The sequence below is a fragment of the Aquarana catesbeiana genome, linkage group LG04 (genome assembly GCF_042186555.1).
Source record: "Aquarana catesbeiana isolate 2022-GZ linkage group LG04, ASM4218655v1, whole genome shotgun sequence".
Taxonomy (NCBI): Eukaryota; Metazoa; Chordata; class Amphibia; order Anura; family Ranidae; genus Aquarana; species Aquarana catesbeiana.
This window is the reverse complement of record NC_133327.1, coordinates 472,147,685-472,165,923: the sequence shown is the minus strand read 5'-3', so window position 1 is coordinate 472,165,923 and position 18,239 is coordinate 472,147,685. Positions and strand designations below refer to the sequence as shown.

The 18,239-nt window shown below is 46.5% G+C and overlaps 1 protein-coding gene across 1 annotated transcript in view; it reads left to right on the top strand.

Moving 5' to 3' along the window:
• LOC141140426 (protein unc-93 homolog A-like) overlaps nt 1–18,239 on the top strand; it is an 827,018-nt gene that overhangs the window by 627,589 nt on the left and 181,190 nt on the right. The window contains exon 5 of the mRNA XM_073627591.1: nt 8,573–8,772. Coding sequence (XP_073483692.1) covers nt 8,573–8,772 — 200 coding nt within the window. The remainder of the gene's footprint in view (nt 1–8,572; nt 8,773–18,239) is intronic.

The window sequence follows — 18,239 nt, the reverse complement described above, 5'->3', positions numbered from 1 at the left end:
ACAACCGCGGCCTGGATGTGAAGTTATAATAGCGCGCCCGGGCCTCTGACGGTCATAGAGATTGAGAATGATAGCCGCTATGATCATTTTTATGGTGCACAGAATCGCCAGCTGCAAGCAAGGATATCTGAATGATGTCTAGCTGCGGGCATCATTCAGATATTGCCAGTGAAAGTCCAGGACGTCATATGACGTCCTTGGGCGGGAAGTGGTTAATGACGGCTAATGTAAGGGGTCACTATAGTTTTCATTACCTAGCTTTTGTGCCCATGGTTAAAACTGAATAAACCCAAAAGCAAACATTTATTATATTGCAGATTACCAATTAACATTTTAGATGTCATGGCTGCATGTTTTCTTTTTTAGGCTTTGTTTCTTTTATTATCGCCTGGTGATCTGGCCAATGAAGTCTGTGTTTTTTTTGATCAGAACAAGCTCTTTTGCAAACATCTCAGTTAAGAATGTTGAGACAAACCGTTTACCACTGACAAGGGTGCCTTTATCCAAAACAAAAAACAAAAAAAACTGCTTGTGTAACTGTAGTGTTAGCTGGAGTTTGGCTTCAATTTGTTGTATCTAAATCTGCTACCACATCTAATATTCCATTCCCTCCATACTGACAATGCTCCTGTCCAGAGGTGCCCTGTGCTCATTCATCCAGAGTGGGGCCAGATTACCAGGTGAAAACAGAGGGGAAAAAAGCCTAAAAAAATCAAGAAAACAAATGCAGCCAGCACATCTAATGCCGCGTACACATGACCAGACTTTCCGTCGGAAAGGTCAGATGGAATAATTTCATCGGATATTTTGATTGTGTGTGGGCTTCATCGGACTTCAACTTTCGAAAATTCTGACGGACCTAGAAATAGAACATGTTTTAAATCTTTCCGACGGAATCAATTCCTATCGGGAAAACCGTTCGTCTGTATGCTATTCCGACGGACCAAAAACCATGAAAGTGCAGCTATTGGCTACTGGCTATTTAACTTCCTTTTTCTAGTCCCGTCGTACGTGTTGCACGTCACTGCGTTCTGAACGATCAGACTTTGGTGTGATCATGTGAACGCAAGTCCGTTTCAGCGGAACTCAGTCGGAAAAATCGTCAGAGTTTATTCTGACAGAAAAAACAGTCGTGTGTACGCGGCATTAGAATTAATAAGCTGCAATATGTTATACATTTTTGGTTTAATACCACTTTAATTTAATTTCATGATCATTATTATTGAAAATACTTTTCACTATCCTGAAATGAGGAATACCGGTAATTGACTTATTTTTGGGACAAATGATTGCATGAGACATGAATACCTTCAGTTATAAGAAGCAGCTACTATGCTATGCAGGGTTTTGGAAAGTTTTTTGGTTACTTTTAAACCTTCTCAATATAAACTTCTGGGTTACTTTCCCCTTGGGTCTCAAATCTGTGCATTGTGGTACATTAAGCATGAAGTTAATTGTTTTAATGTATTCACAATGCAGCACACTGTGATACATCTGTTGTCATATACAGTATATACAGTATGTTAACGCATGTCGAAATGTGTTTATTACTGTGATGCACCATTGTGAACTGGCCGTAAAAGCAACTGATTTAAATTGATGTGTGTGATTAATACTGTCTTGTGAGATAACTCCTTACATAAACAACAAGGTACTACACATATGCTGTAACAGCCACAAACTCTGCAGATCAGAGCAACAGAACATTGGGGGTAATCCATATTTTTACATTTGTTGCCCAGCCTCATGCAGGCTGGAGCTCTCCTTTAAAAGGGAGCAATCGCATTTACTGAAAACAGAAATACTAGCATTTCTTAGTGAGCCTATCCTGCTCTCGCCTAACCACTGCACTTTTATTTTCTTCATCAACACATCCCCTACAGTTATTACCTTTGTATCACTTGACCCTCCCCCGATGAGCAGGGCCTTCTGATTCCTCTTCTGTTGTATTGTAACTGTACAGTAATGGCCCGGAGCAGAAAGTGCAACTGGGAGGAGGGCCAGCATGACTGGAGTGGGCAGTGAGGCGAAGGAAGAGTTGGGGGTAGGGGGAGGTATTATGGCACTTACCAGGATTGGTGGGTCCCGAGTGTGGGGGTGTTGCCCAGGGAGGTAGAGGGGCGTTTCTTCTCCCCAGTGCTCAGTCGGAGCTGGTTTGCCACAGAGGAAGGAAGGTTTTTTCTTTTCTGGCATCTGAAAGGACATTAGTAGTTACTAGTATGGGGGATCTTCAGGCCCTGCTGTTCTAGCTCCGAGGGGAGGCGGTGGCCAGAGGTGCTGGCTGGCTACAGGCCGCAGTTTCTGAATTTATTCAGGAGCCCAGCCAGGCCTCCTCGGATGCACCAGCTGGCCCCCCTCCTCCTGGTCGCCCACGTGCTAGGAGGTCCAGGCCTCCTGAGCGTTTCAGCCCGGAGGTGACACATGGTGTCCAAGACCATTTTGGGAGCCCTGCCCAGGACCCTTCGCCACCATCGGCCAAGCGAAAACCAGCTTCGCCCAGCGTGGTGGTCGGGAGGAATCCCTGCCTACGGCGGACCCTGGGTGGGAGCGTTATGTCTGAGGCCTGCTCTAACCCGTCCTCTACTCACTGATCGGATGGCGTGGCCACCTCTGCAGGCTCCCCGCCTGCTTGGAGGGCAGCTCGGCATGGGAAAGACGAGTCAGCGGGTGCCGGCCTGATGCCTGGAGCAGCCTGGGCCCCCAGTTCCGGTAGGCGAGGGCGGAGAGGATGGTCGCCAGTGGCCTGCCAGCTGCAGGGGGACATCGTCAACAAGTAGACGCAGTCAGTGGCTAGGCAGGCTCCTCCTGCCCGGCCCAGAGCACAGCGTGGAGGCTGCGTGGAGCGGGCCCTGAGTTTCAGTATGGCGCGCGGTGATGAAGTCACCGGAGTGTGCCCGATGAGACACAGTGACAGATCACTGCGGCCTGCTTGTTCGGAGCACGGGGAGGCCGAGGAGAGATTGCAAGACGGGATGTCAGAAGGGGAGATCTCGGATTCAGAGGAGGGCGAGATCCAGGAGACTGCACATGGAGCGGGAACTGCGGCTGGATGTCCTGATGGGCAGCGTCAGCAAGGTAAGAACCTTGCTTCTGTCCTTTCCTTGTCTTCTACTGTCTCTGGCTTGGGGGGCTCAGTGAGCGGTGTGGGGGGCCTGGGGGGCCTGTGGTACAGGGGGGGTCATTGGCTTGTTTAGTTAGTAGTACAGGTTCCCCCCGGCTTTGGCAGCGGCACAGGAAGTTGGGGTGGTGCACACTTTGTTAGCTTGCCTGCGGGAGGTGCTGGAGCGCTGCGAGGCTGGTACACAGTCGGTGGTGGGCTCTTCCCCGGTGGTGGCGTGGGCTGTGGCCTGCACTTCCGCCGCTCAGGGCACAACTCAGTTGGTGCCCGTCCTGGTGCCCGTCCTGGTCTCGCCTGCAGTGGTTTCTGGGATGGTGGGGGCAGCCCAAGTATTGCGGGGGCGAGCAATTCCCTTGTTTCCGCTTCCGGCAGTGGTGGCGGGGGCCAGCACAGCAGCTGCTGCAGCGGTAAAAGGTGCTGTTGGGACAGATGGGGTGCGTTTAGCAGATGCCGCCAAATGTGAAGTCTACGTCTGTTTTTGAGGGTCCTTTGGGCACTCATTTAAATTCTGAAGTGAAGGAACGCATCTGGAAGGGGGAATACGTGGAAATTTTTTCTTTGTTGCCCTTGGAGAAGTTCAACTTGGACAAAGTTAAACCGGACGAGAGTAAGAGGAAAAGCGTCGGTACCGTCTGATTCCCAGCACGTTTGCAAACTGGTTGCAGGTGTTTGCGAATATTATTATTATTATTAGTGTTTTTGGGGAAAAAGCCACGGAAAATTGCTCCCCCCTTTTTTGCTATCTAGACATTGGCGAGGCGCAGCGTGTGTACGCGGGAGTTGCTTGGCTGCTCTATGATGAGCAATTCTGCCAACGGAAGGCGGTCCGCCCTTCTATGCGGTGGGACCATAAGGATATCAGTCTCTGGATGAAGCTGGTGTCCTCTCCAAGAAGTGCGGTGGCTCCCTTTCAGGGTGGGGACGGGGGTGCAGCCTTCACTGTGCAACCGGCCGGTAGTCACATGGGGTTTCTGCTGGCAATTTAATGCCGGTAATTGCAAATTCAGGGCTAAGTGTCATTTCCAGCACAAATGTTCCGGCTGTAGGGGATCTCACCCTCAGTCTCAGTGTTTTAAACAGGGATGCAGAAAAGGGGGCGACTCTGGAAAAAGGGAGGACGCCGGTGAAGGTAAGAAGGTGTTATACTAATTGGGAAGCGGCTGTGTTGCTAGAGTTGTTTTTTTCTGAGGGTTTCAAGGTAAGCAGTACTTTATAGGTGGTCCCACCTCTGGATGACAATTTGCGGTCGTCTAGAGCGCATCCGGTGGTTGTTACAGAAAAATAGTTTAATGACGTTTCATTGGGTTGCATGGCTGACCCCTTTGAGTCACCGCCAGTGCCAAATCTGGTTGTCTCTCCTTTGGGTGTTGTCCCCAAGAAAGAGCCTGTCATGAAGCTTGGAATACTGAAGTATTTCTCCTTTGATTCTAGTACACAGTGGGGTGGATCTGCTGCCCTGTTTTAAGGCTAACCCCCTCCAGACGGCTCCATGGTCTGGAAGGAAGGCATTATTCTGTGTTTGACTGTTTGTTTATGTACTTTAATTACCCCCTGGGGCTTCTCTGTGTCATTACACATATCAGTCCTCCTATTCAAGCTATCGGACCAATCCCTGCTGACCCTGTTTCAAGTCCTCATTTGCATGGCCAAGAGGACCTTAATTGAAGACTAAAGTGTATTTTACAATTGACCAATAGGAAAGTGGTTGTTGGGGGCGGGGTGTTCAAACTGCTGTGTATAAAATTGTGTTGTGTGCATCCAATAAAAGTGAGATTCCTGTTTGAACTTACATACAGCCTGCCTGGTGTTTGTTCTGCGCTATCACAACTGGATTCGAACGGCACATAGCTGTAGTTCGATTCCCGGAGCATCAGATGACCCAACCATCAGACGTTGCGATCTGCAATCTGATTCAATAGCCACAGAGGAGTGTCGGGAGAGTGGAACCGAGCGAGCAGGGGCTCGTTACAGAGCCGAACGAATTTCAGCTCATTCATCATTTGTCCCATCCATGGGGGGGAGGGAGCAGGGAATGGGAAATAGCACAAATGGGAAATAGTTCCGTTCTAGAATGAGTGGTTCGGGATGTTTCGGGCCTGTCCTCAGTCATTCACTATCTGGATGACTTCTTGTGTATAGGGCCGGTGGAGAGTTCTGTCTGTGCCTCCCTGTTGGCTACGGTACAACAAATCTTCCAATCCTTTGGGGTTTCCTTGGCCGAGGGCCCGGCCACGGAATTACATTTTTTGGGTATCGTCATTGATACCTTGGTGGAGTGCCTTTGGACAAACTTGAGGATCTGAAGAAGGAAATTCCTGTGGCCTTGCAGGGCAAGAAAATTTGACTGCGGGTAAAATTTGACTTGGGCAAGTTGAATTTTGCCTGCCGTATTATGCCCATGTGGTGCGTTTATTTGTAGGCGACTGGCAGTGGCCAGGGCCGGCGCCAGGGCACCACATTAGCTTGGTGCAGGATCATCGGGAGGATTTGAAAGTGTGGGATTCCTTTTTGACTGCCTATAATGGTCGCTCTCTTTGGTTAGGACAGGTAGTTTCGAATTTTGACTTGGAACTTTTTACTGACGCGGCAGGTCACCTGGGTTTGGGGCTTTTTGCCAGGGTCGGTGGAGTGCTAGAGAGTGGCCGGCGGTGTGGTGGGAGGTTGGTTTAGTATGCAACCTGGCGGCTTTGGAGATGTTTCCCATTGTGCTGGCTGTTGAGTTGTGGGGGGGGGAGGATTTCAGTAATCACCGTGTATGTTTCCATTGTGATAACCTGGGGGTGGTGCAGGCCATTAATAATAACACAGCTTCCTCTCCTCCTGTTGTTCATTTACTGCAGCACCTGGTTCTTACTTGTTTGCGTATAAATTGTTTTGTGTCTGCTGTGCATGTTCCAGGGATTGATAATTCAACGGCCAATGCGTTATCTCGTTTCCGGTGGGACAGATTCCGTCAATTGGCACCGAACGCGAACCTGCATGGGATTCCCTGCCCTGAACGGCTGTAGAGTGTCGCATTGCCACTTACCATTTCTTGATCCGTAAGTCGGTCTCTGCGGCTACCTGGACGGCTTAGAGCAAAGTTTGGTAGCAATGGGGGGACCTGGTAAGTGATGCTGGGGGGTGCTAACATGATGAGAGTAGAGTTCATCTGTTTATTTCATTGGCAGGAATTTTGAATGCGGGGTTTCTGCTTCCTATATGTTGCGGAAGTTAGCCGGGTTGGCTTTTATGTTTCAGTTGGCTGGGCAACAGGACGCGACCAAGGCTTTTATGGTCAGGCGTGCTATGCGGGGGTAATGCGTGGGTCGCTCTGCAGCTGACACAAGACGCCCTGTTTCTTTCTCCATCCTTGGTACCATGGTAGGTTTGTGTGTATGGGTATGAGAGGGCTCTATTCCAGGCTGTTTTTGTATTGGCCTTTTTTTGGGCGTTTTTAGGTAGGCTAACTGGTGAGTCGGAATAGGAGGGGTGAAGGTGGCTTGGGAGTCTAGGATGTGTGGGTTCGGGGAGATACCTTGGGGGTGTTTTTTCAGTGATCCAAGACAGATCAGTTGGGCAGGGGATCCCGAGTCGAGTTGAAGGCAGTCCCCTTCTCTCCGGTATGTCCAGTCCGGGCCGTTGGAGATTTATCTCAGATTAGGCTCGAAGGCCCGGGTGTGTTCTTCATGCATGAGGATGGGACTGCCCTGTCCCGCTTCCAATTTCAGGCGGTGTTTAAAAAATGTCTGGTGGCAACGGGGTTGCGGGCGGATAATTATTCTTCCCATTCTTTCCGCATTGGGGAGGGCTACTGAAGCATATCGCTGGGGCCTGGATGATAAGGTGGAGCAAAGTATTGGGCGCTGGGAGTCTCCTCGATTCTGATCGTATGTCCGCCCTCATTTATTGTAATACATGGCGTGGGGTCTTTATGGGGTGTACAGATACAACTAGTTGGTCGAGAAAAATTCCCCTTAAAAGATCTCTAGACTGGGCAGGTTTAAACTGAGTTTTTATTTGGTTAAATGGTTATGTAAAATGTATTATATGCATTACGTTGTACGTTGAGAGTTTTTGTATTTTCATTTTGTTGTAATAAAAATGGCTGCTATGGCCATTCGACTCCAAAAACAATGTGTCGTCTGGTCAATCACTGGCTTGAATGAATACGGGGGTTGCTAGCTTTATAGGAAACGATAGGCTCAATAATTTGCATATCTCTTAGTCAAGTAATGGCCCGGAGCAGAAAGTGCAACTGGGAGGAGGGCCAGCATGAATTGGGTGGGCAGTGAGGCGGAGGAAGAGTTGGGAGTAGGGGGGATATTATGGCACTTACCAGGATTGGTGGGTCCCGAGTGTGGGGGTGTTGCGTAGGAAGGTAGAGGGGCGTTTCTTTTCACCAGTGCTCAGTCGGAGCTGGTTTGCCACAGAGTATGGAAGGTTTTTCCTACCCACCCTCCCCTTTTTTGGTTTATGTTTTCTTGGGGGTCACCTTTGTAATTTGTAATTTGCTGGGCCCGCACGAGGTAGGATGGTTCACACCTGGTGGGCCAGGCATTAGAGGGGGTATGGTTTCCCTTGCATAGTACCGTTAGAGATTTGTGATTTTCTTTTCTAGATAATCGTAGCAGCAGCGGGAGGTCTATGGGGTCTTTGAAGGCGGTACTGGAAAAATAATGGAGGTTTTGGGGGGTTGGGCCCATCTGGAGGTATGGGTGTCCCTTCCCTTACTAACAATACAATGGCAACAATGGTTTGTAGTTGGTTGTATCTGGAAGGAAGTAACTGGTGATTGTCCCTGTGCTGGTGTAATACACAGCGTGGGGCCTTTATGGGGTGTACAGATACAACTAGTTGGTCGAGAAATATTCCCCTTCAAAGATCTCTAGACCGGGCAGGTTTAAACTGAGTTTTTATTTGGTTTAATGGTTATGTAAATGGTTATGTATTATATGCATTATGTTGTATGTTGAGAGTTTTTGTATTTTCATTTTGTTGTAATAAAAATGGCTGCTATGGCCATTCGACTCCAAAAAGAATGTGTCGTCTGGTCATTCATTGGGTTGAATGAATACGGGGGTTGGTAGCTTTATAGGAAACGATAGCCTCAATAATCTGCACATCCCTTAGTCATGTCTGCCCTAATGTTGTAAAGCGCTGCACAAACTATTGGCGCTATATAAATCCTGTATAATAATAATAATAATTTAAGTTTGGATGTACAGTATATAGTTATGTAAGTTTGTGTTTGCAGTATATGTGCACTTCTTTATCTTTATAACATGGAATGTCTTTTTCAAAATTTTTTTATATATTTACTAAAAATATTGGAAGGTTTTAGTCCCAAGTCCCCAAACCATAAGACAATTTCCAAAAAAAAAAAAAAAAGTTCTTAATTATAATGCTAATTTTTAAGAACTCCATACTGTCAACCAATTTTTTAACACATTGCAATTTTATTCCATATTTTAGCTTGTGGTGTTCTAGCCGTATTACTGATCATCATATTTTTGGATGAGATACAAGCAGAGAAAGCTCAACAGGAAGATAATACTTGTTCCACGCTTCTTGCAGCATTTAAGCATCTCCGTGATAAACGTCAATGCCTTTTGATTCCGCTCACTATGTTTAGTGGCTTTGAGCAAGGATTTATTGCTAGTGATTTTACAAAGGTAAACCTATTAGCTTTTATTACCTTAACAGGAATATTTACAATTGTTTTTTGGTCATAATTTTGTTTTATTGATTTTTTTGTTATATTTAGAAGTTTATGAAATGGTGTTTACTGTATATGTTGTTTTTCATTATGATTCATAAACCTTTATTCTATTTATTGCAAAATGCTTCAGTAATAGAGTGTTTGCTGAACTTACATATCTACATATACATATTACATATCTATCTATATAGATATGTTACAGTGTTTAGCAGAGAGTTAGACGACATGTACCTCCTCTGACTTTTTTTATAGCTATGGGGCAGTATGTTGTGGCATTCAGATGACAACTAGGGATTAGCTGAATGTACCTGGGTTCAGTTCAAGGCAGGTTTGGCAAACATTACTGAAGGTGGGGGCTGAATTCGAACCTTTATGAAGTTAATGGGAGCCAAATGTTAAAAAAGAGTAATGATCATTTTCTAGGCTAATAGGTAAGGGATTGTCAAACAAATGGCATGAAGTTGGGCACTGCCCTTGGGAATATGTAACAAAGCAAAACACATTTTTTTACTTCTGTTTGACAGGGAGTAGTGATTTTAATAATGCTTGAAGTGAAATTTTTAAAAATGCAAAATTCTTTTAAATAGCCTGCATACAATATATATGGTGTTTACACCTACGTGTGCAGTGGCGTATCATCTATGAGTGCAGGGTGTCAACTGAACATGGGCCCCGGGGGGGCGGGTCCCACACTGCACCCATGGATGACCAGCCCTTATTGACAGTCGGGGGTGATCAGTGCACGGGAACGACAACACTTGCAAACACTGATCTCCCTGTATAGTTTTCAGCTGACTGCCACTTCATCCTCTCCCTCCCGTGGCTGTCAGATGAAAGGCCATACAGGGAGATATATGCTTGCAACTGTCCCTCCCGCTGCACTGATCACCCCCAACTGTTCCCTGTGTTCTCTCCCTCTGGCCCCTCTGTGTACTCTTCCTCCAGCCTCTCCGTATGTTTCTTATCCGTACCCCTACCATTTCACAAAAAGAAATGTTAAAAAAAACCACAGGAGACGGCTTGGGTCAAGTCCTTTATTAACAATAAAAAAATAAAAAATAAAAAAGAGATTCTAGCGATGTAATCCAATAAATCCATGCTCCTACTCCAGCGATGTAATCCAATTCTCGATCTCCAGCGATGGATGATCTCCAGCGACTCCAGAGAGGAACACGCACAGAATCCTGCCTCCACCGGAGGCACCCAGCTAATAACACTGCACCAGCTTGACAGTTGTTATGTAGCTGAGGGCGGGGCCACCCGTCAGGTGACCCCGTTCCCCTCTGACAAGGGGAAACACTGGGGTTTCCTAGTGACGTGTATGGATGACCCCGCCCCCATCTGATGCAACGGGAATCCTGTGTTGCATCAGAGGGGGGAGGGGTCACCCGTACATGTCACTGGGAAACCGCGGCATTTCCCCTTGTCAGAGGGGGACGGGGTCACGTGATGGGTGGCCCCGCCCTCAGCTACATAAGAACTGTCAAGCTGGCACCGTGTCATTGGCTGGGTGCCTCCGGTGGAGTGCATGTTCCTCGCTGGAGTCGCTGAAGATCATCCATCACTGGAGACCGAGAATTGGGTTACATCGCTGGAGTAGGAGCATGGATTTATTGGATTACATCGCTAGAATCTCTTTTTTATTTTTTATTTTTTTATTTTTCATAAAGGACTTGACCCAAGCCGTCTCCTGTGGTTTTTTTTAACATTTTGACACTTTCTTTTTGTGAAATGGTAGGGGTACAACGTACCCCTTACCAGTTCACATAGGGGGGCTGGGATCTGGGTGTCCCTTTTGTTAAAGGGGGCTTCCAGATTCCGATAAGCCTCCCGCCCGCAGACCCCCACACCCACCGGGCAAGGATTGTGGGGATGAGGCCCTTGTCCCCATCAACATGGGGACATCCTCCTCATGTTGAGGGCATGTGGCCTTATATGGTTCAGGAGGAGAGGGGGCGCTCTCTCGTCCCCCCTCTTTTCCTGTGGCCTGCCAGGTTGCGTGCTCGGATAAGGGTCTGGTGTGGATTTTTGGGGGAACCCCACGCAATTTTTTTTTTAAATTTTGGCACAGAGTTCCCCTTAAAATCCATACCAGAGGTCTGGTATGGATTTTTGGGGGGAACCCCACGCATTTTTTTTTTATTTTTCAATGACTTTCAATGACTTTTATGTGTATTGTCGGGACCGACAATTCATTAATAGCCGGCACTAGCGCTAGCACTTTTAAATTACTTTTTTTTCCTTTAGAAATGTAATTTTGCTCTCGGACTGTTATATACACAGGGGAAACATGCGCTACTTTACAGGCATACTATAGACACCCCCAGGTACGAAATTTAAAGGAATATTTCACTTTTATTGTTTCACTTTAAGCATTATTAAAATCACTGCTCCCGAAAAAATGGCCGTTTTTAAAACTTTTTTTTGCATTGATACATGTCCCCTTGGGGCAGGACCTGGGTCCCCAAACACTTTTTATGACAATAACTTGCATGTTAACCTTTAAAATTAGCACTTTAGATTTCCCCCTAGACTTTTAAAGGGTGTTCCGCGGCTTTTCAAACTTGCCACAAACACCCCAAATTGTTCGCTGTTCAGCGAACGGGTGAACAGCCAATGTTCGACTCGAACAGATAGCCCATCCCTAATATTAACATCTGTTCTGAGTCTCATAGTCTGAAGCAGTCATTGTTGGTAATGAGGCATAGAGGCCCCAAATATGTACAGTGGGGAGAACAAGTATTTGATACACTGCCGATTTTGCTGGTTTTCCTACTTACAAAGCATGTAGAGGTCTGTTTTTTTTTGTCTGGATTTTTATCATAGGTACTCTTCAACTGTGAGAGACGGAATCTAAAACAAAAATCCAGAAAATCACATTGTATGATTTTTAAATAATTAATTAGCATTTTATTGCATGACATAAGTATTTGATCACCTACCAACCAGTAAAAATTCCAGCTCTCACAGACCTGTTATTTTTCCTAAAAGAAGCCCTCCTCTTCTCCACTACCTGTATTAACTGCACCTGTTTGAACTCGTTATCTCTATAAAAGACACCTGTCCACACACTCAACCAAACAGACTCAAACCTCTCCATAATGGCCAAGACCAGAGAGCTGTGTAAGGACATCAAGAAAAAAATTGTAGACCTGCACAAGGCTGGCATGAGCTACAGGACAATAGGCAAGCAGCTTGGTGACAATAGGCAAGCAGCTTGGTGAGAAGACAACAATTGTTGGCGCAATTATTAGAAAATAGAAAAAGTTCATTCTCCCTCGGTCTGGGGCTCCATGCAAGTTCTCACCTCGTGGGGCATCAGTAATCATGAAGAAGGTGAGGGATCAGCCTAGAACTACACGGTAGGACCTGGTCAATGACCTCAAGAGAGCTGGGACCACATTCTCAAAGAAAACCATTAGTAACACACTACGCTGTCATGGATTAAAATTCTGCAGTGCATGCAAGGTCCCCCTGCTCAAGCCAGCGCATGTCCAGGCCCATCTGAAGTTTGCCAATGACCATCTGGATGATCCAGAGGAGGAATGGGAGAAGGTCATGTGGTCTGATGAGACAAAAAAAGAGATTTTTGGTCTTAACTCCACTCGCTGTGTTTGGAAGAAGAAGAAGGATGAGTACAACCCCAAGAACACCATCCCAACCTTGAAGCATGGAGGTGGAAATATCATTCTTTGGAGCTGCCTTTCTGCAAAGGGGACAGGATGACTGCACCGTATTGAGGGGAGGATGGATGGGGCCATGTATCTCGAGATCTTGGCCAACAACCTTCTTTTCCTCAGTAAGAGCATTGAAGATGGGTCGTGGCTGGATCTTCCAGCATGACAATGACTCGAAACACACAGCCAGGGCAACTAAGGAGTGGCTCCGTTAAAAGCATCTCAAGGTCCTGGAGTGGTCTAGCCAGTCTCCAGACCTGAACCTAATAGAAAATCTTTGGAGGGTGCTGAAAGTCCGTATTGCCCAGCGACAGCCCCGAAACCTGAAGGATTTGGAGAAGGTCTGTATGGAGGAGTGGGCCAAAATCCCTGCTGCAGTGTGTGCAAATCTGGTTAAGAACTACAGAAAAAGTATGATATCTGTAATTGCAAACAAAGGTTTCTGTACCAAATATTAAGTTCTGCTTTACTGATGTATCAAATACTTATGTCATGCAATAAAATGCAAATTAATTACTTAAAAATAAAACAATGTGATTTTCTGGATTTTTGTTTTAGATTCCGTCTCTCAGAGTTGAAGAGTACCTATGATAAAAATGACAGACCTCTACATGCTTTGTAAGTAGAAAAACCTGCAAAATCGGCAGTGTATCAAATGCTTGTTCTCCTCACTGTATATGGAACCTCCAGTTCCCAGAGTCTGTGTGTTTTGGGGAGATATGGACTTGAATCCAAAGCAAGACCGCTCCAAGGGTCCCCAGGCACACACCTCCCTAAGAGTAGTGTTCCCTTTAAAAGCCAGTAGGCAAGAGGCCATCCTGCAGTCTTCTCCAAAAGCCCCTATCCCGGTTGGGTCTGTCACATTTTTTCCCATCCAGGGTCGACTAACAAGGTCCTAAGTCTGGACCTGCTTTAGTTGGGCAGAGTAGACCCATATAGTTGGTCCACATGATTTCCATTCTTGGCTGCAGGGAATAGTTGTCAACAGTAGGTGTGGAAAAGAGGTCATGAAATCTCTGTCCGGCTGCCATCCCTTCAACTGGGTTGTCTTTACCGTTCCAGGGCTCAGTCTGCTGCTGGGGAGAGGGGCCGACTACACCACTACTACACTAGCTCCCACAAGCTGTGGAGACACTGTAGGTGCTAGGCAGAGACCAGCAGCACTCTGCCCTGTTGCCAGTACTTCAGCTGGGAGTAAGAGCTTTACTATATCAGCTTGTGACTCGGGAGAGGGGCCACATGCCCCAGCTCCCTGGGACTCTGGAGTTGTTGCCGGTGCTGGGCAGAGGTTGGCAGCATTTTGCCCTGATGCAAGCGCTTCTGCTGTGGACCCCACATCATCCGCTCCGGCTAATTGTTGGAGAGGGAGGCCAGCTTCTTCCACTCCCAGACTGTGGATCTGCTGCTGGGGAGATGAGCCGGCTGCTCAATCTCCCTTACCCTCATTTGGCTGCTGGGATGACATTTCTCTGGTACTGTCTCCCAGGTGCAGGAATCTTTGCTGGGGAGGGAAGACAGTTTCCTCTGCCCTGGCTGACTGTTGGGGAGGGAGGACAGCTTCCTCCACTCCCAGACTGTTGATCTGCTGCTGGGGAGATAAGCCGGTTGCTCCATCTCCCAATTTCCCAGACTCCCGCTGGGGAGCATGGACGAGTTCATTCACTGCTAAGTCCCTACACTGCCATTGGTGAGGGAGAATTATCACCTCCTCTCCCCCCCTGGATCCTGATCTGCTGCTGGGGAGAGGAGCTGGCTGCCCCATCTCCCTTACCCTCATCTGGCTGCTGGGACAACATTTCTCTGGTACTGTCTCCCAGGTGCACGGATCCTTGCTGGGGAGGGAAGACAGTTTCCTGTGCTCTGGCTGACTGCTCCTGGAACACTTCATCGATATCACCCGACACTGGGTCACGTTGGTGGTTTGGACTGCTTGTAGGTAGGAAGAAAATCCCACTGCTGCCACCAAATGAGACGGAACCTGTCCAGCACCCAGCTTGGGTGCTTCCATCAAGATATAACTTCTTCCAGTCTGGACATAGGAACCAGATATTATAGCTGATCATACAAGACTAGCTATACTGGAACTGGTACATGCAAACTGGAACTGTTTATTGAAAAATCACACAGAATTTATATACCACACAATCAGATGAGGGTTTGATCACATTACCCAAACTGCAAACAGAGATTTAATTAACATAGCTAAACAACAGCCAACATATACTATAAACATTAAGCTACTTAAACAACTAGCCACCTGGGTGACTCAGTGCCCATCCAGACTATTCGGCACCAAGCTGAATTACACTGTACCTTGTTATAAAACCATTGTGGGATGTTTATGCTTATGGTAATAAGCATAAACATCCCACAATGGTTTTAAAACAAGGTACAGTGGTCAAAATATCAATCACAGTGTATATATATATATATGGAACCTCCAGTTCCCATAGTCTGTGTGTTTTGGGGAGATATTGACTGAATCCAAACAAGACCACACCAAGGGTCCCCCAGGCACATACCTCCCAAAGAGTAGTGTTTCCTTAAAAGCCAGGTCCCATAGTGAGTAGGCAAGAGGCCACCTGTCATGAGGGCCAGGTACCTGATGTGAGACAGAAGTAGTGGGGAGACCCCCCTTGCACCTTGGGTCCTTGAAGCCTCTGGAGATGGAGACAGAGACTTGGTAGACACCCAGTGGCACAGGTGCCAGGGGTGCGGAGCACTGTGCAAGCCTTAGTCCGAGATCTGAGCCGAGGTCAAGTCCAGTTTGGCAACGAAGTATAAAAGGGTTAATCAGAAGAAGAATGGTTGAGATCCAAGCCGGGGTCGGTTACAATCTGGCAGCTGAGTACAAAAGGGACAAAGAAGTAAAATGGTCAAGGTACAAAGCCGAGGTCAATGGCAAGCAGCAATTAAGAGTAGTCAAATAGATTTCCAGGTCACAACAAGTTCAGACAGATCACACACTAGTATGGGAATACAATCCATCAATTTGGCAGTGTCTGGGCTGGGCTTATATAGGGAAGTATGATTTCACTTCCTATGCGCCTCCTAGGCATTTTCCCGCCTTTTTTCATTAGGTCTTCTGTGCAGGTGCGGGTTGGCGCACTGAGGCGTCTTTGGCGCATGCTCAGTTGGCACAGATTTCCTCTTGCGGCAACGCACTATTGGTGCATGCGTAGTAAGCCCTGGATGCTTACACCATCCTGCAGTCCTTTCCAAAAGCCCCTGTCCCGGTTGGATCTGTCACAGGCACCGATATTGGTATTGCGCCATTTTTAGATGGTAAAGGTAGCAGGCTTACAATAATGGAAGGAGGTTTTAATGGTGATACATAAAGATATGTACTAATGGTGGCTAGGTGTGCTCATAGAGACCAGATATGGAAAAGATGGCATTATGTCATTTTTTTTAAGATAAAAAAAAAAAAGGTTATCCCAAATACCTATCCAGCAGTATCTGCAGCAGTGACTTGGTAGCTGTTGCTGACCCAAGACTGGTTCCTTTTCACAAATGTCAGCAAATCAACAGTGGCTGTAGACAAACTCACATTTTTGTCTGTCAGAATGCCCCCTAAATGCTTGTTCAGAGAGCACTCTGGTCGCAGGGCAGCCCAGTAACTCATTTGCATACTAAGAAAGCTGTGGCCAGCGGTGACTGCTGTCAGCAGTAGCTGCATCACATGGTGGCCAATTATGCGGGGACAAGAGTGGATGCAGAGCCACTCCAAATGGATAATACCCACTTTCCCCTTGTAACGTGGATCAAGGAGGGTTGCTAGCAAGTAATATACCATTCCCCTTATGCTGCGAATCCTAGCTTCCTAGGCTTTAGAGTATGAGGGAGCCCATGTGCCACAAAGTACTAGATGCGGACTGACCCAGAATGATATTATCTTGAACTGCCTCCCCCCACCCATGTGCTACCCCCAAAGTTTTGGAGGCCTGAAACTGACCCCTGGAAGATTGACCCAGATAATCTTTAGTCTCAGCGTCCACATGGCAACAATACTCCTTCTTCTGGCCCTGCTTTGACCTCAAAGGGACAGTGTCTGAATAGAGCAGACCCTGGGAACTCCTCCTCATCCTGCTGCTGCTCTGTCTCAAGTGCCCTGTCCATGATGCGATGCAGTGTGGGCTCCAGCAGGAACACAACGGGTACAGTGTCGCAACTGGTACAGTGTCGCTGATACAAGCATTTTTTCACCATTCTTATCACCTCCCAAAATGGTGACAATACAGTGCAGCCACCAGTGTGGGGAAAAGTATCCCAGCTCACCCAGCCTGTCCTTATGACATATTCATGTACTCATTGATGGTGCTCTGCTGCATGTGAAACCTTCTGCAGCATGGCCAAAGTCAAGTTCCACCCAACTGTCCTATTACATATCAGGCAGTTTACAAGCAGATGGAATTCCCACTGAATTTCACCTCACCAAATGGGGGCAGAATCCATCAGAAATGCAAAGGTAGTAGTAATAAGACCAGCAGTTTGGCCAAGCTGCCATTTAAGTGCTGGGTGTGGGGGTGGTAAGGTGTATTTTTTTTTTTGCGCTCTAGCAGCTGGGACAGTAATACCTGCCTGTTCATTGCTACATCTGGTAAGGTGGGGTTGGCAGAATAATAGCAAGGTTGCAGTTACTTCTTGCCCCTAATCTGCACCGTCCTGTGCAAACCCTCTTCTCCACTTTAGCCATAGCATAGACCTCTGACACCCCTTGATCCCTATCATTGGAGGCTGCTGAGAGGGAATTATATATGCTCAAGGTGGAGATTAAAAAGGAGGAGCTGAAAGGAGAAGAAAGAGTGCCTCTACTACTACCCCCCCCCCCCCCCCCAAAAAAAAAAAGTGAAGTATAAATACAGCCTGGTTGACTGGTCAGTCAGACTGAATGATTAGAAAAAAGTATTTTTGAGAGGGCCTGCACACATTTTTCTTGATTTTTGTTTGGGGTCCCCCTTAAAATTCATATCAGACCTGATGGCCTGGTATGAACTATGAAGGAACGCTCACGCCTTTTTTTTTTTTTACACCAGACCCTCATCTAGCATAAGAGTCTGGTATAGATGAATAGAATGGCCCTTGTCATTTTGAAGGCAATTTAAATACACCCTTTTCTTTATAAATGTCAGTTTTTCTGCAGTAAGTTATATATTATACAGATATGCCATTTCACTGACAGGGTCAGTGCTACAATAACAATGTTATTTAATGGAGCTTTGCATTTTTTAAATGTAACTAAAGGCAAAACATTTCATTTTTGGATAGAATGCATGTTATTTAGTGGAGTTTTGCATTTTTTAAATGTAACTAAAGGCAAAACATTTCATTTTTGGATAGAATAAGGGAGAGTTATAACCCCTGTTAGTTTTTTTTTTGCCATCTGTATTCCATTGGGGAGATTTACCTTCACTCCTTGTCCCATACAGGAAATCCCTCCAAAGTGAGAGAATCCCAGTGTCACCAGGGTCACAAAAATAAATGGCCCCTTTGGAAGATGTCCCATATATTATTGTTTTGATGTGCATTGAGAATGTTGGATTTTCTTTTAATTTCACTTTTAAGCAGGACAAATAAAGATGGTGAGTTGCCCTAATGGGTGCACAAACAGCAATAAAACGTGACAGGGGTTCTATTCCGTCTCTCTTTCCAAAACAAAACAAAAAAAAGTTTTGCCTTTAGTAACACTTTATTAATTTCACTTTTAGCAGTCCTAAAATTGCTGTTCCCTGCCAGTTGAAAT